At 36.2% G+C, this 23,036-nt stretch overlaps 1 protein-coding gene across 4 annotated transcripts in view; it reads right to left on the bottom strand.

The window, feature by feature from the left end:
- The window catches only part of STXBP5L (syntaxin binding protein 5L), a 507,599-nt gene extending 486,493 nt beyond the window's left edge, over positions 1-21,106 (bottom strand). For 2 of the 4 annotated variants that reach the window (XM_516678.8, XM_024355609.3), the window contains exons 1-2: positions 20,919-21,106; positions 19,486-19,682 (exon numbers count right to left, since the gene is read on the bottom strand). In XM_516678.8, the coding sequence (XP_516678.3) occupies positions 19,486-19,674 (189 nt within the window). In that variant the 5' untranslated portion in view covers positions 19,675-19,682; positions 20,919-21,106. Of the gene's footprint in view, positions 1-19,485; positions 19,683-20,060; positions 20,577-20,918 lie in introns of those variants that run through there. The other 2 variants (XM_024355610.3, XM_024355608.2) reach the window with 2 other exon arrangements.
- Positions 21,107-23,036: the final 1,930 nt, after the last annotated feature.

Below are 23,036 nucleotides of genomic sequence, written 5' to 3'. Positions count from 1 at the left end.
CAAACCACAATCCCTGCAGCAACCAGTCTGGGAAGTCAAACCACAATCTCTGCAATCATCAGCCCAGAATAATCAGGAAATGGCCAATGACTACCAGATCCCTAACTTCCGCAGCTCCCTCATTCACAACACTTCCAACTCAATACTGACTAGAGAAAGCCAAATATGCTTCCCAAACCAATCACATAGAATGCCTCCCTTGTACACAGCCTGCCTCCAGCTTCCCATACCAACAACTTACAATAAGAACATACTTAAAGCTTACCCTTTTTTCACCACAAAGCTCTCCCACTCTTCTGCCTGCGTTTGGGTCTCTGCCAAATACAAACGATGGTGGGTTTTGCCACAGCAAAATCTGAATAGCCTATGTCCTCATTTGGGTGGTCTTTGTTAATTTCCACATAACAAAAAATTAAACATAAAAAAATACTAAAATGAAATGCACCCCAAAAAATCAATAATCATTGCCTGCATGTGCATGTTTGAAGTATGGATACTTTTGAAGTTTTTTTCTCTCTACCTACTACTCAGCAATAAAAAAAGAACAAATCACTGACACCATCAACAACTTGAATAAATCTTAACACATTGTGTTGTATAAGACACACACACACACACACACACACACTCTGTATACCATATGATTCTATTTATATGAAGTCTAAGAACATGTAAGCATAAGCTATGGTGATAGAAGTCAGAATTTAGGCCAGGTGCGGTGGCTCATACTTGTAATCCCAGCACTTTGGGAGGCCAAGGAGGGCAGATCACGAGGTCAGGAGTTCGAGAGCAGCCTGGCCAACATAGTGAAACTTTGCCTCTACTAAAAATACAAAAATTAGCCAGGTGTGGTGGTACACGCCTGTAGTTTCAGCTACTCCAGAGGCTGAGGCAGGAGAATTGCTTGAACCCCAGAGACGGAGGTTGCAGTGAGCCGAGATTTCACCACTGCACTCCAGCCTGGATGACAGAGTGAGACTCCATCTCAGGAGGAAAAAAAAGAAGTCAGAATTTAATTGCCTCTGGAAAAGGGTAAGGATGGGAAATTCACTGGAAAGTGTCAGGAAGAAATTTTTAGAAAATGTAAGATATTTTATATCTTGTTTTGACTGATGGTTACACAGATGTGTATAATTATCAAAACTCATTGAAATGAGTACTTAAAATCTGATTTTTATGTGTAAATTATACCTCACATACTTCCCTCCCTGATCTTTCTTATTTTGCTTTCAATTGTCAACTCCCAAATGTTCAGCTCTTAGCACCCTATTCTCTCAATATTTATCTTTGTTCCAAGTTCTTTAAATCTATAGCTCTTCACAGAATAAAATATATGAGCACTGTAAAAAACATTAACAATAAATAAAATTATTTCTAGTAAATATATAATCTTGCTTTGTATGAAGACAGAAATTGTTGTATTAGGGAGACTACAGGTTCCAAAATGGCAGCATACAACCAAAGTTGTTTCACTGCCCATACAGAAAACCTAAACAAATATACATCACTGAGATTATTACCAGAAATACCCCCAAAACTCAAATATAAGAACAAGTCAGCTTCTAGGGTCACAGGGAAGTGAAAAAACTCCAAGCAGACAGTAAAGAGAATAAGATTTCCATATCTGTGATGCCACTCACACCAATCTGCTTTGCACCAAGAGCTAAGAAAATTTCCCCCAACTCATGATTTCTACTTTGTAAAAAGTGAGCTCAAGGTAGACAACCAACTTCCCCCATATTTTGGGTTCCCTAACAGGAGCCCTGTCTCTACCCCAACCCAGGGAAAGCATTAGCGGTACCTGAAGTAAGAAATATCCCTGATGACAAAGAGAAACAAAGAGGGGAGGTGGGACTGCAATCCTAGCCTTGGAAATTCTGCTCTGTAACTCAGCCAAAGGAGACACCAAATTAGAGGCTGTTCAGCAGTATCATGCTATAGGAAGTTCATCCATCAGGTCTGCTGGGCATGAACCCCTAGCCAGCCTTCCCACACAACACAGAAAAGCAATTAAGAAATTTATCAGAAAAATTGGCTGGGCGTAGTGGCTCACACCTGTAATCCCAGTAATTTGGGAGGCCAAGGTGGGTGGATCATGAGGTCAAAAGATTGAGACCATCCTGGTTAACACAGTGAAACCCTTTCTCTACTAAAAATACAAAAAATTTGCCAGTTGTGGTGGCATGCGCCTGTGGTCCCAGCTACTCGGGAGGCTGAGGCAGGAGAATCGCTTGAACCTGGCAGGCGGAGGTTGCAGTGAGCCGAGATCGCGCTACTGCACTCCAGTCTGGGCGACAGAGGGAGACTCCATCTCAAAAAAAAAAAAAAAAGAAAAAAAGAAAGGAAAGAAATTTATCAGAGAAATTTAACAAAAAGATTGAAATGATTCTTAAAAATCAAACTGAAATTTTGGAACTGAGAAATATATTTGCTGAACTGAAAAACTCACTAGAGGCCCTCAACAGCTAAATGTATGAAGCAGGGGAAGGATAATGTGAGCTCAAAGACAGGCTATTTGAAAATACACAGAGGAGAAAAATGGAATAGAATGAAGATTGCTTGCAAAATATAGAAAATTACCTCAAAAGACCAAATCTAAGAATTACTGATAGTCAAGATGGAGTTGAGCAAGGGTAAGGGGTAGACAGCGTGTTCAAAGAAATAATAACAGAAAACTTTCTAAAACTAGAAAAGAGATAAACATCCAAGTACAGGAAGGTAGAATACCAAACAGATTCAACTCAAATAGGACTACCTCAAGGCATAATCAAACTCTCAATAGTCAAAGACAGAGAGAGGATCCTAAAAGCAGCAAGAGAAAATACGCAAATAACATAAAAAGGAGGTTTAATCCATTCAGACTTCTCAATGGAAACTATATAGGCCAGCAGGGAGTGGTGAAAAAAAAAAAAAAAAAAGAACTGCCATCCAAGAATACTCTATCCAGCAAACATGTTCTTCAACTATGAAGGAGAGACAAAGTCTTTCCCAGAGAAACAAAAGCTCAGAGAATTCAACACCACCAGACCCATCTTACAAGAAATGCTAAAGGGAGTTCTTCCATCTAAAATTTTTTTAAAAATTAACTTACAAAACCAAAACATGGGAAAGCATAAAACCCACTGGTAAAATTAAGTACACAGACAAACCCAGAATACTCTAATACTGGAGCTGTAGTGTGCAATCCACCTATAATTCTACTATGAAACCTAAAAGACAAACCTATCAAAGACAATAATACCCACAGCAATCCGTTAAGAGATAAGCAATTAAAAACATAAATGGAGATAACAAAATTCAAAATGAGGGAAGAGGGAGTTAAAGTATAGAGATTTTTTCCCACTCTTCTTCATTTGTCCTATTCTTTGTATGATCTAATATAAGTTGTCATCTCTTTCAAATAAACTTGTTATATCTATAAGATGTTCTCTGTAAGCCTCATGGCAATAACAGTGCAAAATCCTGTAGCTTCACTAAAAATAAAAAGCAACAAATTAAGACATACTACTAGAGAAAATCACTTAACCACAAAGGAAGACAGTAAGAAAGGAAGAAATGAAGAAAAGAGTTACGAACCAGAAAACATGCAATAGTATGGCAGTAGTAAATCCTTACTTATCAATAATTATCTTGAATGTAAATGGACTCAATTATCCAAGTAAAAGGCATAGGGTGGCTGAATGGATAAAGATACAAGACCCAACTATATACTCCTTACAATAAATCCACATTCTGAAACTGAAGACTGGAAACCAAAAAAGAGCAGGAGTAGCTATATGTAGATCAGATGAAATACACTACAAATCAAAGACTATAAAAACAGACAAAGAAGATCACTATATAATAATAAAGGAGTCAATTCAGCAAGAGGATATAATGATTATAAATAACAATGCACCCAACACGAGAGCTCCCAAGTATATGAAGCAAACATTAATACATCTAGAAAGAGAGGTATACTGCAATACAATAATAGTAGGGTACTTCAGCAACCCACTCGAGGCTGCTCCTCATCCCTTCCTCCAGAAGTGTGGACATTGTCATTAGGGCTTCATGGTTGCGGTTTAGGAGGTGAAGCCCAGGCAATGGTGTGCATTCCTTGTATCATCATTTCAATTCTGTTCTGGAAATACAAAAGAATTCTAGAGCCATGCATATACCCTCTTATTTCTCCTTTTGTTAGTTATATATAGCCTATAAAGCTATACAGGAATACAACAATTTAAAATAAAGACAAGGGCCAGGAGCGGTGGCTCACGCCTGTAATCCCAGCATTTGGGAGGCCGAGGTGGGCGGATCACGAGGTCAGGAGATCCAGACCATCCTGGCTAACACGGTGAAACCCCGTTTCTACCAAAAATACAAAAAATTAGCCAGGCGTGGTCGCGGGAGCCTGTAGTCCCAGCTACTCGGGAGGCTGAGACAGGAGAATGGTGTGAACCCGGGAGGCGGAGCTTGCAGTGAGCCGAGATCACGCCACTGCACTCCACCCTGGGCGACAGAGCGAGACTCTGTCTCAAAAAATAAATAAATAAATAAATAAAAATAAAATAAAGACGAGGTAGACTGTAAGGATGTAAACAAATGGATTACCAACAACAGGACCAATGGAAATCTCTGACAAAATGAAAGACTAAAGCCATTCTCCCAAAGGATCTCACTAGTTAGAAAAATGGACCTGATAATATGAAGCATCTTCTTTGTAATTGTCTCTGACATTTTTCTCTGAGACCAGAATTTAAGATAGATAGTTTAGATATTTACCTGATACTAATCACAAAATATATCTATATTTAAATATTACTGATCTAATTCCTTAGATTGTTTTTCATTAATGTAGCTTTCATTTCTATTATTGCAGTTTTAATAATATGAATAAATAGAAGTCTTATGCCTGTAGATTTAGTAACTGTTACTAAATCAATACTTTAAAATCTTTTGTCCTCTAGCATTCATTCACATGAATTTGACTGTTTTTGCTCTAATTTCTTTGGGCTTTTCTAATTTAAGTGGAATACAATTGTACTGTGAAACAATGCAGTGGGATTGTGTGGTGAAATGAAGGGTAGAATTTTTGAAGATGATAATGATGTGAAACATACTGGTATAATTACTGTCTAAGACAATGAAATAAGCTTGTCCATGAGAATAGTAATAACTACTGATTTGAGAAAGATAGAAAAGATAGGGACGTAGGAGAAACGTCTTTGAAAAATGAAACATCTTTTACATAAATGTCTAATGTAATTATAAAATTCTAATCCTTGTTGCATTCCTTCTGTTCCTACAAATGTGTTGAATATTCAGTTAAAAAAAAAAATCTCTCTCAGTAACGGACAGATCATCCAGCCAGAAAGTCAACAAACATCACTGTAAACTACACACTAGACCAAATAGGCCTAATTGGCATTTATAAAATATTTCACCCAACTGCTGCAGAATACACATTTTTTTCATCAGCACATGGAACATTCTCCAAAATAGACCATATCTCAGGCCATAAAACAAGTTAGAACAAATTCAAGAAAGTAAAAATCATATGACATATCTTTTATGATCACAATGGAATAAAACTAAAAATCAGTAACAAGAGGATCCTCAGAAACTACACAAACACAGGAAAATTAAACAACATGCTCTTGAATGACCAATGAGTCAATGAAAAAAATTAAAAAGGAAATTTAAAATTTTCTTGAAACAAATGAAAATGGAAATACAATATACTGAAATCTATGAGATACAGCAAAAGCAGTACTAGGAGAGAAGTTGATAGCATTAAACACCTAGATCAAAAAAGCAGAAAGACTTCAAATAAACAACCTAAGATACACCTCAAGGAACTATAAGAGCAAGAACAATCCAACCCAACATTCATAGAAAAAGAAATAATAAAGATCAGAGAAGAAATAAATAAAGTTGAGAATAAAAAAAACACTACAGAAGATCAATGAAATGAAAAGCTTGCTTTTGAAAATGTAAATAGACAAACCTTTAGCTAGACTAAGAAAAAAAGAATATCCAAATAAATACCATGAGAAACAAAAAAAATTAGAGACATAATAACTGAGACCACGGAAATGCGAGGAATTATTAGACACTATTGTGAACAACTGTATGCAAACAAATTAGAAAATTTAGAAGAAAGGAATAAATTCCTGGACACATACAACCTACCAAGATTGAACCAAGAAGAGATAGAAAACCTCAACAAACCAATAATGAGGAATAAGATTGAAGCAGTAATAAAAAGTCTCCCACCAAAGAAAAGCCTGATGGTTTCATTGATGAATTCTACCTAACATTTTAAAGAACAAATAGCAATTCTACTCAAACTCTTCAAAAAAATTGAAGAGGGAATACTTCCAAACTTATCCTATGAGACCAGAATTATGAAACCCAGACAAAGACACAATAAAAAAAGAAAACTACAGGCCAGTATCCCTGATTAACACAGATGTGACAATCCTCCACAAATGCAAAACAATAAACGTGATATATCACACTAACACAACCAAGAACAAAAACAAAACAATCATTTTAATAGATGCAGAAAAAGAATTTGATAAAATTCAATATCCCTTTATGAGAAAAACCCTCAGCAAACTGGATAGAAAAAAACATACCTCAAAATAATAAAGGCTATAAATGACAAACCCACAGGTACCATCATACTGAACAGGGAAAATTTGAAAGCCTTTCCTCTAAAGTCTGGAGCAAGACAAGGATGCCCACTTTCACCACTTTTAGTCAGCCTAATACAGAAAGTCCTGACTATGGCAATTAGGCAAGAGAAAAAAATAAAGGGGTATCCAATTGGAAGAAGGGAGTCAAATTAGCCTTGTTCACAGGTGACATGATCTTACACTTACAAAAACCTAAAAACTCCACCAAAAAACTGTTATAACTGATAAGCAAATTCAGTAAAGTTGCAGGATACAAAATAAACATGCAAAAAAATCAGGAGCATTTATATGCACCAACAGTGAACAATCTGAACAAAGAAATCAAAACGCAATCTCATTTAGAATAGCTACAAAGAATATAAAATACCTATGAATACCTATGAATAAATTTAATTAAAGAAGTGAAAGATCTCTACAAGGTAAAACGCTGACAAAGGAATTGACGAGGACACAAACAAGTGGAAAGAATTTCACACTCATGAACTGGAAAAATTAATATTGTTAAAATGACAATTCTACCCAAAGTAATTTACAGATTCAATGCAATCTCTATCAAAATACCAATGTTTCTTCACAGAAACACAAAAAAAATCCTAAAATTTATATGAAACCACAAAAGATCCTGAATAGCCAAAGAAACCCTGAGCAAAACAACAAAGCTAGAGGCATCACACTACCTGACTTCAAAATATACTACAGACCTAAAGTAACCAAGTTAGCATGATACTGGCATAAACAAAGATACATAGACCAATGGAACAGAACAGAAAACCCAGATATAAATCCACACATTTACAGCCAACTAATTTTTGAAAAAGTTACCAAGAACATTCAGTGGGGAGAGTTTCTTCAACAAATGGTGCTGGGAAAACTGGATATCTATATGCAAAATAATGAAACTAGGCCCTGTCACTATATACAAAAACCAAATCAAAATTGATTAAAGACTTAAATCTAAGAACTAAAATTATGAATCTACTAGAAGAAAATGCTGGAGAAATGTTCCAAGACATCAGTCTAGGCAATGATTTTTTTGTAAGACCTCAAAAGTACACACAACGAAAGCAAAAATAGAAAATGGGATTGCATCAAGCTAAAAATATTCTGTATAGCAAAGGAAACCATCAACAAGGTAAAGAGACAACCCACAGAATGGGAGAAAATATTTGCAAACTATTCATCTGACAAGGGATGAAGAACCAGAATATATAATAAGCTCAAACAACTCAATAGCAAAAATAAATAAATAATCTGAGTTTTAAATGGGAAAAGAGCTGAGTAGACATTTCTCAAAGAAGACATACAAATGGCCAACAGGCATATGAAAAAATGCTAAACATCACTAATCATCAGAGAAATGCAAATCAAAACTACAATGAGATATCATCTCACTCCAGTTAAAATGGCTTTTATAAAAGAGACAGGTAATAATGAATGCTGGCAAGGATGTGGAGAGAGGGGAACTCACACATTGTTGGTGTGAATGTAAATTAGTACAGCCACTAAGGAAAACTGTATGGAGGTTCCTCAAAACTAAAAATAGAACAACCAGCAATTCCACTACTCGGTATATGTTCAAAAGAAAGGAAATCAATATATCAAAGAGATATTGGCACTGTTACATTTATTGCAGCACTACTCACAATAGCCAAAATATAAAATCAACCCAAGTGCCCATCAATGAATGAATGGATAAAGCAAATATGGTATATATACACAAGGGAATATTATTCAGTCATAAAAAAGAATGAAATCTTGTCACTTGCAGTAACATGAATGTAATGAGAAGTCATGTTAAATGAAATAAACCAAGCACAGAAAAACAAATATCACAGGTTCTCACTCATGTAGGAGCTAAAAAGTACATCTCATTAAGACAGAGAGTATATTGTTTGCCAGAGGCCTGGAAGGAGGGTGGGAAAATGAAGACAAGTTGATTAATGGGTACAAATATATATTTTGAATCAAGAAATAATATCTAGTATTTAATAGATCAGTAGGGTGACTATAGTTTACAATGATCTATTGTACATTTCAAAATAGCTGGAAGAGAATAATTCTAATGTTTTTAGCATAAAGCAAAGACAAATATTTAAGGTGATGTATATCCCAATTATACTGATTTGATATTTACAAACCATATAAATGTTTTAAATTACCATATGTACCCCAAAAATATGTGCATCTATTATGCATCCATTTAAAAGTATTAAATTTTTAAGAAGCAAGAAAGTACCCCAAATCATTTTTCAAAAAAAAAATTTGTAAGAAATTTGAGTCTGTTAGCAGAGAACAAAGAAGCATGATTTAAAGATAATTATTTGATAATTATACTGAGCTGACCCAGATTAAATACTTTCCAATCCTTTCAAAAAGAAATTGGTGAATAAAAGAGAAACTGTGACTTAAAGAGTTACTTTCGTATGTTAATAGTCTCAATAAGTATTAGACTTGTTAGGGAAATGAAATTGTACCAAAAGAAGTATATTTCAGACATTTTCCAGGTTCTTTTATTTTAGAATAAAGCAGCTTTTAGCCAAGAAGATATAAATGGAAATTAACATAGGCTAAGGACAAAGAGAAAGATATCAAATACATTATAAAATAATTCAAAAATAGTAGAAATACAAGGAAAAAAGAAAGAAAGAGACAGGGAGCAAAAAAACCTGAGCCATTGAAAAAAGAATAAGAGGGAGTTTCATAAAAGTTATAAAACATGAATTAAAGTTCACATGATGCAAATTATTCTGTTAATCACATTAAAATATAAATGGTTCACAGAGTGTGTGCTTGCCTTGCAAAGTCATTCCTAAAAAAGGGTTGCCCAATTAAAAAGTCTAGTTTAGAATCATATATAAAATATGCTTTCAATAAATGTTTAAATAATAAGTAACTGAATTCACCAAATAGCTAGTGGGGAGCTGTGGCAGAGCACAAGAATATTGAATATTACCTCAAACAGCAAAGGAGTTTTGGTTAAGATGAAACTGGAAAAAGCAAAGAAAGAGCCAACAATAAACTACCATAGGATGGCAGAGAATCAGAATAAGGTACCTTTTGAATTATGTAAATATTCAATAAATGTAATGTACAGATTATTTATAAATGGAACTCAATACATCAAAATGTGTTCCTCATCAGTATTTTAATCCTCTTCCTACCACCTTCCAACTCAGTTCTTCAAGTATATTTAGCCTATTAACCCAAGTGAAGAAATCTAAGTTACTAATAAAACAGATTTTGTCCAATTCAATTTCAGCTTTTTGCTATATAATTCTATTCTAAGTAACTGTAGAGTGAATCCTTATCAAATGTTCTGTTCTTTCACTTAAAAGAAGAGCTATACAAAACTGAATCTCATCCTATCCCTCAAATTATTTATATATTTATTTCATGGGTAAAAATCAGTAACGTTGAGAATCCACCTCACTTTTATTCACTTTGACACATACTGTGTCTTTTATGACACTTTTCTCTTTTCTAACATTCTCAGCAAAGCCTATCCTATAGTAGCATCACAAAATAGTACAACAGCTCTCAGGATGACCTAAAAATATTCTTTTTCCCATTCCTTAAAGAATGTTACCATCTCTAGAAAACATTTAAAAGTTCTCTATTTGGCATCTTGTGGTACACTGAACAACCCACCCACTTCCTCACATATAGCCTTCTAGTTCATAAAGAAATCAGGACAAAGAGTTATTTTTTTTCATTAATATACACAAAAGCACAAGATAGCTGATCTTATCAAAAAACCGGTGACTTTACACAAACTGAATTAAGATAACTTCAAGCCAAGTGAAAATGCAACATGAACCTTGCTTGGATGCCAATCTAAACAAATCAACTACAAAAAGACAATATGGGACAACTAAGGGAATTTAAACACTAACTACATGTTAGATTATATAAAGAAATGTTAATTTTCTTCACTATGATAATGGTCTTTAGGATTAATAGTGTAAGCACAGGGTGAGGAGAAGTGCTTATCTGCTCTGTAAGGTTTTTACAGGTGGAAGGGTACAATGTCTGAGATTTGCATTAAAATAATGAAATGTAAGAGTAGCAAATAAGAGAATATAAATCAGCAAGATTTGCCAAGGATGATCATTGTTGAAGCTGGGGGTTCAATACTATTCTCTCTGTTCTTGTGTGTTTAAAATTTTCCATAAAATAACTCAAAAAACAAAAACAGGTGAGGTGATGAACATCTAGGTACAGAGAATAACAGCCCCCAAAGAACCTGTGAATATGTTAGCTTATATGGCAGAGGGGAATTAAGGTTGCAGATGGAATGAAGACTGCTAATCAACTAACCTTGTAATGGGGAGATTAACCTGGATTATCCTGGTGGGCCCAATGTAATCATAGGCATCCTTAAATATTAAAAAAGGGAGGCAGGAAAGTCAGGGTGGTGACATATTGGAAAGATCAACTGGCTTTGAAAATGGAAGGGGGCTGGTTTTGAAGATGGGAGGGGGCCATCGGCCAAGGAATTGTGATCAGCCTCTAAAAGCTGCAAGAGTCAAGAAAACAAAATCTCCTCTACAGCCTCCAGAAAGGAATGCAGTTCTGTGAACACATTAATTTTAGCCCAGTGACATCCATGTCATACTTCTGACCTCCAGAACAATAAGATGATAAATTTGTGTTGTTTTAAGCCAATAAGTTTTTGGTAATTGAAGCAGCAATACAAAAGTCATATGATCTTCTCATAGAATCACATGCTTTTATTTACCTGAAAGGACATAAAGCACAGATTTCACTGAGAATTCAAATGAAATATGTATTCTTATCAGGTAAGGAGAAAAATTCCAAATTAGATACTTACTGTTTTATTTTACTTACTTATTTATTTATCTTAGAGACAGGGGTCTTGCTATGTTGCCCAGGCTGGAGTACTATTAGTGGCTATTCATGATCACAGTGCATTAGAGCCTCGAACTCCTATCCTGAAGGGTTCCTCCCCCTCATCCTCCTCAGTAGCTAGGACTACAGGCATGTGCTACCATGGCCACCCCTTGCTATTTTAAAAGGCAAATCTTACCTCTATTCCCCACCCTACCATTCCCTTTCTGGTAGCCTCAATTGCTTTTCTGTGGATTAATTGCATCACCACCCCTACAGTGTACCAAAATGATATTAAAACCTACTGTCTCTGCTATTTTTTCACCACTTTTCTTTTCTATAAAGTCAATTCCTCACACATCTCCCCTACTTCTACTCTTGGTACTGATGCTACTAATTATATTCTCTATTATATTGTTGACCTTAATTCTATCCATCACCTTACTGAAAATATGTTTACCCTAATCAATTTCCTCTTGGCCTAATTCACTTGTCTCTGACAATTCTGTGTTATTTGTTTGTTGTTTTGAAGTTTGTTTTGTTTTTACTATCTTTGACCACTCCACAAAGCTGGGACATGCCTGAGTTTCTCTCTTACTATTCTCTCTAAAGAATGCTTCAGATTACCTGCCTCTACTCTTGAATTTTCCTCATATTATTCTGCTCGATTCTTCTCTATCTCCTTTTCTAGTTTCACATTTTCCATCTACATGGATGTTTACCAACTGTAAGCATTTCCCCCAGACTCAATCTAACTTCAAAATTTATTATACTACTAATAATTTTCAAACTTTTACAGTTTACAGATTTATAGACAGGTTTTTAGTCAATTTATAGGAACAAATTAAACAGAACATTAACCAATCCAGCTAGTTTTCTTCAGAGTGTAACTAATTTTATTGTGTTCATTTTGGTAAAGTAAAAATAAAAGAAAGATAAAAGAAGTATAACAAATTTCTCTCAATTCCAATCTTTACGTTCTAAATCCAGGTATTAAATCTGCATCTAAAACCACCAAAATGATCAGTTTTATTTATAATAAAATTTACATGTCCAAACAAGATGTCGATTTTATGCTATTGTCAATTCAAAGAGATATTTATTGAATTATAAAACACTTGCCAGGTGCGGTGGCTCACGCCTGTAATCCCAGCACTTTGGGAGGCTGGGGTGGGCGGATCACCTGAGGTCAGGAGTTTGAGACCAGCCTGGCCAACATGGTGAAACCCCGTCTCTACTAAAAATACAAAAATTAGCCGGGCGTGGTGGTGGGCGCCTGTAATCCCAGCTACTTGGGAAGCCGAGGCAGGAGAATCGCTTGAACCCAGGAGATGGAGGTTGCAGTGAGCCAAGACTGCACCATTGCACTCCAGCCTGGGCAACAAGAGCAAAACTCCACCTAAAAATAAAATAAGATAAAAATAAATATAAAACACTTAACTGAAACTAAAATAAATACAATATTTTCCATTTCAAATTCATTATATTGATTATATAGCATCATTATATACCATTATATTCAAAATAATTCTATAAACCATCAATATTAACTGGTAATTCTGGGCTTCCAATAAAACTCAAATCATATTCTTCTTTCTAATATGTTAGATAAGTCCAGAATATATCATAGGTGATTTTGCTGATAAATCAATCCCAGAAAGCATTATTTCATTCTTATTATAGTCAGTTGGCTGAGAACAGTTTATGTCTTAATTATTTTTAAAGGTGTATAATAAATACAATATATTTTCAACAATAAACATGTCAAAATACCTTCTTGCTGCATTCCTTCAGTGACTATGAATGCTTCATTTAATCAAGTCTCTCCCTAGGTATCATGGTGAACCCACTATATACTTTTTGGAGGGCTTATATTCTATTCTTTATAACTACCTTCTCTAAATCCTTTAAATGTTATTTCTGTTTTTGGCTGTATAAAACTTAATCAATGATTTTTTTCCTAGTCCTTATAAAGACAGTTTAGTATTACCTAGGAAATTAGGAACAATTATTCAGAATACTTAATCTATATTTTTAAATAAAAACACTAGTATATTGTGCACATTAAAAGATTAGCCTTTCAAATACTAAAAAGAATTAAGAAAAGTTATCCTCCTTTTAAGACTAAAAAAGAAAATAACTGTCACTATAAACAAAAGCATTTTTATAAAGATCATCATTTTGATACTTAAGTAGGAACAAAAAGTTCCATTTTTCTCTTATGAGAAAAACAAACTCAATTTGAAAGTTTAAAGCAGGGCTTCTACTTGATACTTTTAATGGATATAGTCAAAAGTCATTGCTATTAAACCAATATGTAAATGGCTTTACAGAACTATAATACAGGAAATCAGTACAATCATCCTATTATTAAAAGTAAATATGAACTTAATCCTGAGATTTTTCACAGGAACATCGTCAAATGAGGCTAGAGAAATATCTACAGAAATGACTAAATTTTAAGAAATAGAAATTTCATTTACTTAGTGATAATACTCCTACAGAAAAACATACTTGGAAATTATGTTAAGATTTTAACTTAGCTCTGTATGTATGAGAAATACAAAAAGTATGATGGCACTACTTGTTTTTAAGAACATTTAAGAACCACCACACTATACAAGACCAACAACCCAATTTGCTGACAAATACTAGCACCAAAGGACTTTTTGTGAGAAAATGTGATTGCCCTCTAGGTAACTTTAAAATTTTACAAACGTACTTCTACACATCTATAATCCTTTACTCAAGCCTGCCCCTACACCCTTATGCTCTCAGGATAAGCAAAGCAGACAGCCTGGAGTACTGAGTCATCTGGCTTTGGTTTCTGGTTCTTAAAAGAAAAACAAATCTTTAATTCTTTCTGGTTATTACGCTTGTTAGCATCTTAGTCTTAATGGTAGATTAATTCTTCCTTGCCTCCATTACCGTTCTTAAAGATGCCTCTACTGTGCTTTTTGGTGACAGGAGAATGTAACAAATCCACACATCTCAGGGAATCTTCTGTTATTCTTTTTATGGATGAAAACTTTATAACTGTGGAACTGTGATCATGATCTTTTCCCAATCTCAGTTGCAAAACCGCTTAAGTAAAATGGAGTGAAATTAGGAGAATGTGGAGACAATGAAAATCTTGAGGAAGAGATAGTATTCAAGGATATCTGGGCATTTAATCTCCTTTCATCTTGCTAGGGTCCTGGAAAGCCCAACTCTCTACAGTTCATGCCTGTATTTCTGATCTATACCTATTTACCTGGTACGATCTGATATTATGTCAGATATGAGGATCATTGTTATAAATCCATTTCCCTGCAGAAGTTATACTAGTTAACTACATGTTGTTTCTGACATTGTGACCATTTATAAAAACAGTTTATAAATGATTATGAATAGTGAGTTGGCTAATTTAAGAGTTTATTCAGAAATTTAGGGATTATGTCATCTGGTTCTGGTAATATACTTATTTTACTCTTTTTTTGGTAATATACTTATTTTTATCTTTTGTTAATTAGGTCTAGAACACCCTGTGTGTTTGTCACTGTCAATCTAGAACTTCTGAGTTATTCCCCCAAAAAGATCATTTAAAAATGAGAATGTTCCTAATATCTTCTTCAATAAAAACTGAAATAAATTTAATTAAACCCTCCTACAATCTTCTTTTCTACATCTGTTTGAAAAGCATATACCATGTTCCTAAAGTGGTATCAACTCTTTCACTAGATGCTCTCCACCTCTTTATATAAAAGTTATTTCATAAAAGCAACTCCAAGAAGCTGTTCAAAATAATATCTAGTTTGCTTTTAACACAACAATCTGTATAGCTTCCCTCCTTTAATTTATTCATTTATTTGCTCAACAAATATTTGACTGCCTTCAATGGGCCAGGCACCATTCTATACATAGATGATACAGATGTGAACAAAATAAAGCCTTGCTTTATACATATCACTGTATATATAATCTAGAAGGACTTGACACTTGGTTTGCTTCAAAAGCATGTAATTTCTTACTCTGCTTTAAATAAACCAAAAGTGAAAGTTGTAGATATGAATTTGGAAAGGTTTATGGAAGAGAAGTCCACACAGAACTCCAATCACAGAACCAACATTCAACAGAAAAACATAGTCATTTATCAAATGATTTGTAAATTGTATATTTAGATGTTTTCAATTAAAATAAAATGTTTAAAGCATATATAAGTAGTAATTGCTCTCTGCTTTAATATCTTTTTCAATTAATCGACCAATCATGTATATGCATCTTTACTCATTTAAAGTGTATCAAGTGCCCACTATAATGGTTTTCACTAATGGCTGTGCATAGAAATCTCCTGTGGGGCCATTCAAAAAAATGCAAGTGCCTAGGACTCATCCCTAGAGATTTTGATTCTCTAAGAATGGGGAGGTGCTGGAAATCTCTATTTTAGACACCAGAGTTAAGAAATACTGGCCAGCTAGATAGTGTATACCCTAGCAATAAGAAGGAAACAAGAAAAAAAAAATTATTTGCTTCTCAAAGAGTTCATAGTATAACGGCAGTGACAGATTTTTAAGAAATTTTTTTAATCACAAGAAGATGCTAAATTCACACTATAGGTATATGCCAGATGCTACAGAAAAACATAGAATAGGTTTTTAAAAAAGAAAAAAAAGAACCCTGGTGGGTAGTTGAGGTGGCAGTGGTCAGAGCTAGTCTCATAGAGGTGATGTTTGAATTATGAGGTAAAAGATGGCTGGGAATTATCCAATCATATGAAAGTAGAAAAGGTATTCTAGTCAGAAACGAAAGAATGAGAGAAGGCATTGAGATATGAGAAAATATGGTATCTTTTAAGGAATGCAGTATACTTAGGGAATCAAGCAAATAAAAATGGAAAGGTAAACAGGAATCTCTTCTGAAGGAAACTCTATACCCATCAAGGTAAGCAATTTGAAATTTATTTTATAGAGCAATAGTTTCAAATTGTATTTCACAGAATTCAAGTTCAGGAAAGGCAGTTCATGTATTTCACAAATACCTGGACAATGCAGGCATTCCAATGTATACACATTCTGAACTTAGATTGCAGTAACCCAATGCATTAACTTTTTTTTTTTTTTGGCTGAACTTGAACCAAAGTTTCTTCTGCCATTTCTATGACTTTGAACATCTTATAGATATTTTGTTTATTATGAAGGGTACAGCTTTATACTTTCACTTTTTTAAGGCTAGCGAACATCCTACTACCTTCCTATGGGCTATATTACACAATAAAAAACAAATATAAAAAGTTTTTTTATCAATTGGCTGTATAATTTATTCTTATAATTTCTGAAACAAATGTGTGCCCATGAGTTGCCACATTTTTTTGTTTGAATAGATGTTATTTACTGTGGTTTCAAATAAGACTTTCATTTTAAGAGCATCATTGCTGTAGGAAACCAATATAGAATTTTTAGCAAGGAAATGACATAATTAACATTGTATTTCAGAAATAGCCATTATTGTAACAAAATGAAGTGTAATCCAGAAAACTAGAAGTAAAGAGATCAGTTAGAAAGTGATTTCAAAAGACCAAGCAAGAAAATATGATGGAACGAACAAGTACTGGGGATGTAGAAAAGGTCATAAATTTCAGAAATACTAAGGAAATAGAATAGATGGGATGTGATGACTAATCAGATAGTAGAGAGGAGGCTTTCAAACAGCCAAGTCTAGATTTATACTTTAGTTTTGCCCATGTTGAAAAGGTAGAAGCACCCAGAATATGACAGTTCCTTAGAACTCAGAACAGAAATTTTTTTGCACATTTAATCAGGGAGTCTATGAGTCTAAATAAAGTCCCCATTTCAGTAACGGTCTAATTTTGGGATTTCCTTAGTCCATTTTTATATGTTTTGTTATAGACCAGGTAATTATAATACATCCATATAACTACTTTTTAAAATTAACTATATTCCTATCCAAAGATGCTACAGTATTTTCCACATTTAGTAAGACTTCAGTACTGTTAGTGGACAACTTATATAGCTATCTATCTTATAATTTATTTGAAAATCATAAGCTAATATTATTATAACCCACTAGTTATATTCGTTCTACTATGAACACGTGATTTTACAAACTTTAACAATAATATTCGTATATATTTTATCATCCTTTCCATTTATGCATTACCATCACCTTATTCTGTCTGATCCTCCCAATAACCGTCTCTTAGTTAAGGAGAGCAGATACACTTATTCCTACACTGCAGATGCAGAAATCAAGGCTCAAGGGAGATAAATGGCTTACCCAAGAGTATATGGCTGTCAACTAGCAGAACTTTAAATAAAAGACAAATTTTCTGATTCCTAGGCCAGTGCTCTTCCTACCATGCCATATGTTTTTAAAGTAGTATGTATTTAACTTCTGGTACTTCCTATGACTATCTCTTGCCTGAATAAATGGGAAGATAACTATGTATTCCATTATCTCTTGCATTCACCCATTTCCCTGAAGTTTTTTATTTAAAACCTTCTCTACAAGTTTTATGACCTCAACAGCCCAATGCCATTCTGTTTCAGAAGTCTATCTTTCCTATACCAGTTTTACCTCTGGTAAAATTCTCCTGTATCACTGTCATATACATGAATTGAGAGAATTTGGAAAAAATTTTCAGAATCTGATCGTGAAAATTGCAAACACATCAAAGATTAGAGAATCAGGGCATAAGTCCCCTGCCTAGCAGTTCAAATTTGAACTCCAGGACTCTTTTACATTTGTCTCATAACCACTGTTAAGACCTTCCCTCATCGAACAGAATATCTGTTATTTCCTACTGAGGAAAAAAATTATTACTGTACACAAATTTCACGAAGTAGCTTAGAATTAAATCTGTTTATCTAACTTAACTCTAAATAAACTTGCTTTTATGTAAACTAATAACTATAGATTTAACGTTTTTATAATGACCCTGCTAGGAATATAGGCTGAGACAGTGATTGAAATATACCTCATTATACATATATCACTTGTTTACCACAAAAATAATTTTAATAATTTCAAAAAACTTTTATTTTGTGAAAGTATTTTTTTAAATTGTTAATTTCTGTAATTTTGCAATTTTTCTATTTCTTATGTAGCCAAACACATTTACAAAACTATATTCATTTATATGACATAAATAACTTAGTAGCTTTTGTTGCATATAATAGGCACATTCCAAGACAACTCAAAAAAGGGCAATAAAATTATAAATCACTTTATGTCATAAAATATAACAAATACAGCAATAACAATATCTCTATGCATTAATCTAATGCTTGTTTTATAAACTCTCATCTTCTCTACCTACCAGAAACTCTCTTGTGCATATTCATTAGAAGTTCAATATCAAAGTATAATTACATAAAATGTTTTCTTACTAAACCAGAACACCCGCTATTTTTGAGTTCCTACAACTGCAAGTTCTTATAAGCCTGTGCATTTGTCTGTTTGTGTATTTATGAAGAGTTTAAGAATGTGAAGGTGTTTTTATTCGGAATTTTAAAGCAATGTCATTGGCCTCCTTAAAATGGACATATTTTCCTATTATCTACTTAATCCTAGCAACATGCTAGTAGCTTTATTCATTTCATACTGAACAGTGAAATAACAATATTTTCTCTGATAACACAAAAAACCAAACGACTATTTGCTTCTTCAGTTAATATAATACACAAATATTAAAAATTTTGTCCACTATTGGATCTTAACATTATCTTGCAAATTCTACTTTTTGTGTGTGCTCATTTCCCACTTAAACTATCATTGCTTTTTAAGTTGACGCCTAAAATATCTATTAAGCCAAACTGATCTACCCACAGAGCTTTCTGCAGCAGACTCTGATGCTGACATCTCAACAGTTTCCTGTTCCTGGTATGTTTTTCCCCCCTTGTTTCCTTACAACAGTATAATAAAGAAATAATAGGCTTTAAGCCAATTCAAAACTTACCTTGCAAATCTGGAAATACTCCGAAGTCAAAGTTTCCTGAATTTCCTCTCTGAGAACCCCTGCAGTCCCCGCCGGATGTACGGAACCACTTCCAGCCCCACCACCACTGTTACTGCCACTGCTGCTACCACTGCCAGGGGAGGAGGCAGTTAAGCCATCCAAAACTTTTCGGAAATTAAACTTCTTCATTTTAAACACTGTTGAGAAATACAAAGGAAAAAAAGGGAAAGAGGTGACTTAACACATGCAATTAGACCTTGGTAAAAGCCTTTCTCTTTTCATTAGTCAAGTCAGTCCCCATTTTATGAGCATTGGTTATAACCGACTGGAAAAAAAGAGTCAGGATTCGTTTTGCCAAATTTTAATTCTAAAAAGCATATCCTTTTTTAAAAAGATAAATATAACACAACTCCAAAAGCAACAGTATTCCTTCCTCACACATCAGATTTTCAAGGACTGTATCCCCAGCTGTAACTACGCTTTATCAGCACTGGGGTAAAAATAAAAGGCAGTGTCATCATCGTCATTAGCATTATATCATCATTATTATACAATCAAACCAGAGTTCAACAGACCAAGACTCTGTCTCTCTCTTAAGGGCGGACTTTCCTTCTTCGAAACGTTCGGCTCAGAGTATTTTATTTTCAGAAAAACGACGTTGGGGGAGCCGGTATTTACTCTGCCACCACCTTCCGGGCTCTTCCCCCATCAGCTTCAACGCTTCCTTTTTTGTCACTATGAAAGGCGGGGAGGGGGGTACTTTTTCTAGTCCCCATCCCCCAGCAGCCCGGACCCCAAAACATCTGCGAGTGACCCACAGCAACAGCTGCCGGGGAGGGGGGGGAGGAGGAGAACGGCGACACCGTCTGTTTCCACTTGTCCCTCCGCCTCCCCCTCACCTCCCCCTCATCTCCCTCCCCGCGTCCTCTTTCCCCCCTCTCCCCATCTCCTGCTCCCCTCCCTCCACCTCTGCCCGCAGCCGCCGCCGCGCTCTCCCGCCTGTTCGCCCGCCCGCCGTCCGCTCTCCCCGCTGCACGGCAGCCGCCCTCGGGGGACGTGAAGCGGTGGCGGCGACGGCTGCGGCCCGAGTCCCGCCTCAGCCTGCTGGGCGCGGAGAGCCGCCGCTCCCGCTGTCCCTCCCCCAGGCCGAGCGCTGAGGCGCGGGGCTCTCGCCCGCCCGCGGGCGCGCGAACACACAAACACCTCACGCCGAGGCATTCGCGCTCCCAGCCAGAACACACACAAACACCCTCACACGGGCATTCGCGCGCTGGTGCGCTCGCTCTCTGTCTCTGTCTCTGTCTCTCTGTCTCTCTCTCAAACACACACACACACTCACACAGACACACACAGGTGCGAGGGAGCCACAGCTGGACGGCGGCAGCGGCGGCGGCGTCCCAGAGGGATGACTATCTGACCCAGGACTTAGGCACCTTCCTCAGACGCCTCTAGCCGCCTGCCAGCCCGGGAAGCTGAGGGGGCCGAGGTAGGCGGGCTCCGGCCGCTTCTCTGGGCCCTCTGGTCGCGGCGCCTGGCGCTCTCCGAGGTCCTAACCGAGCAGTCAGGCTCCAGAGCAGGCTCCGCCCTCCCGCCGTGGGAGGCAGGCCCCGCCCCCGGGCCGGCCCCTAGCTTGCCCCGCCCTGCTTCTTCCCCGGCAAAGCTGGGAGGTGAAGGGGGCGGGGTGCCCGGGGACGTCAAAGGGCGGGAGTAGCTTCGGCGCCAATCCTAGATTCGATAGGGTAAGTTCTGTGGTCTCCAGGGCAGAAGAAATCTGTGGATAGGCCGAAGGTAAAGCCAATGACAGTGGGAGGGGAGAATTTAGAGAGGTAGGTGAGGTATTTGATTGACAGCGGTATTGGCCAGTATGCTGGGGGTCGTGCTCTGGGGGATGTAATTGGCGCTACCTGTTGAAGGACTCAAGTGTGAATCAATAGAATGCCTGCAAGCGTGCGAATTTGGACGCCTGGAGCCTGAGGATGCGGGAAGCGTTGCTTACCTTAGGTATGGCTCTGGACAGTATGGTGAACTGAGCAAGTGTTTTGCACCTTTTCACTTCTGCGAGCCTCTTCCCGGTCTTCAGGAGTATCTATCTGGCTCCCATCACTCTCCTGCTACCTGCACTCAACTTGTATCTGTGATTAACCCCTGCTGTTACCAATAATGGCTTAATGGTTCGTATCTGCCAGGGAGAATTGTATTTCAATAGTTTCAGAATATATAGCCTTCTAGAGCCTAAGGAATTGATTGCTCACCTTGCTCTCCAGTAAGTAGAATTACTCCTTCCCCATCATCCTCACATATACAAAGATATTTATTTAATTTCTTTAAAGAAATATTTCTCACTCTGTAAACCGTATCAAGAATATATTTTAAGCTATTTCTGTGAGTCACAATAATCATTTTGAAAGATGCATTATTCAGTGCAGGAAAAAAAAACTGTATCAGGATAGATTTGGTTCTGAGCCCTCACCTGCTATTGACTTGGGGAAAATTTGGACCCCGATGTCTTTGCAAAATGAATGGCAGTTCAGCGGGTCACAGCTAACTGAGACTTCAATTTGGGCATCACAACAGAACTCATTAGTGATCATTTCAAATATTGTCTTACATCTTACAATCTTTGACCTCTTTTTTTCTTTTCTTCTTTTTCTTCTTTTTCACCTCTCCTCTTCTCTCTCTCTCTTTTCTCTCAATCAAGGGAGAGAGTGGGAAGGAGGAAGCAGGAGACTTGAAGGATGATGACTTGTCCAAGGACATAGCAAAGAAATGGTAAAGATGAAATAGAGCTCAGTTTTTCAGATCCTCAGCTCATTCTGTCCTGAATGACTATTTCACTCCTTTTGGGACTCCCTACACTGCTGGTAGTCTCTCATTGCCACAGCTAGACAGTAACCTTCTTGAAGGCAAGCATGGAATTGTATATTTCTCCTAGATTATTTAGCACCAGGCACAATATTTCACTTAAAATGGGCACTTAAAGGGTTCTGAAGAGTTGGTTTATTAATATTTTTTATTAAAGATATATGAGTTGGTACCCAATTACATAATGTTTGAAAGGGGTAAAAATAATGGTGGAAATAAGTGATATGTCTGACACAAACTAGATCTTGATAGGGTTCCAAATTCTATATTGGGTCCCTAACAACAGGTATCTTTTTACTCTTTTCCACCTTTTTTCTTCTCTTCCTCCTGGCCCATTGCTCACCTCAAAGTATGGACGCTAGTTAAGGCTAAAGAGTTTGCTTTCCTTGTTTTATGTCTGTCTTTTCTTTTTAAAAACAGAGGCAAGGAGGGTTATAATAAAGTGGCTGAGTTTTCATTTTTCTAATAAATGAAAGCAAGCCTATAGCAAGTAGTGGTTTGACATTTTGATGGGAGCGAAGAAGGAGAATAGCCCCAATTCAGCAAAGTGAGATGTAATGTTTGCAAACAAAACCTCTTAAACTGATCATCACTAGCACCATATTATCACAAACTAAATGATGGTCTTTATTCTAAAAATTGGGGGAGAGCTGAGGAAAAAAGTACACAAAAGATTGACAGAGATCCTT

Source organism: Pan troglodytes, chromosome 2, assembly GCF_028858775.2.
Source record: "Pan troglodytes isolate AG18354 chromosome 2, NHGRI_mPanTro3-v2.0_pri, whole genome shotgun sequence".
NCBI classification, from domain to species: Eukaryota; Metazoa; Chordata; class Mammalia; order Primates; family Hominidae; genus Pan; species Pan troglodytes.
Note: the sequence above shows the minus strand (reverse complement) of the source record. Positions and strands in the feature narration are given on the sequence as shown.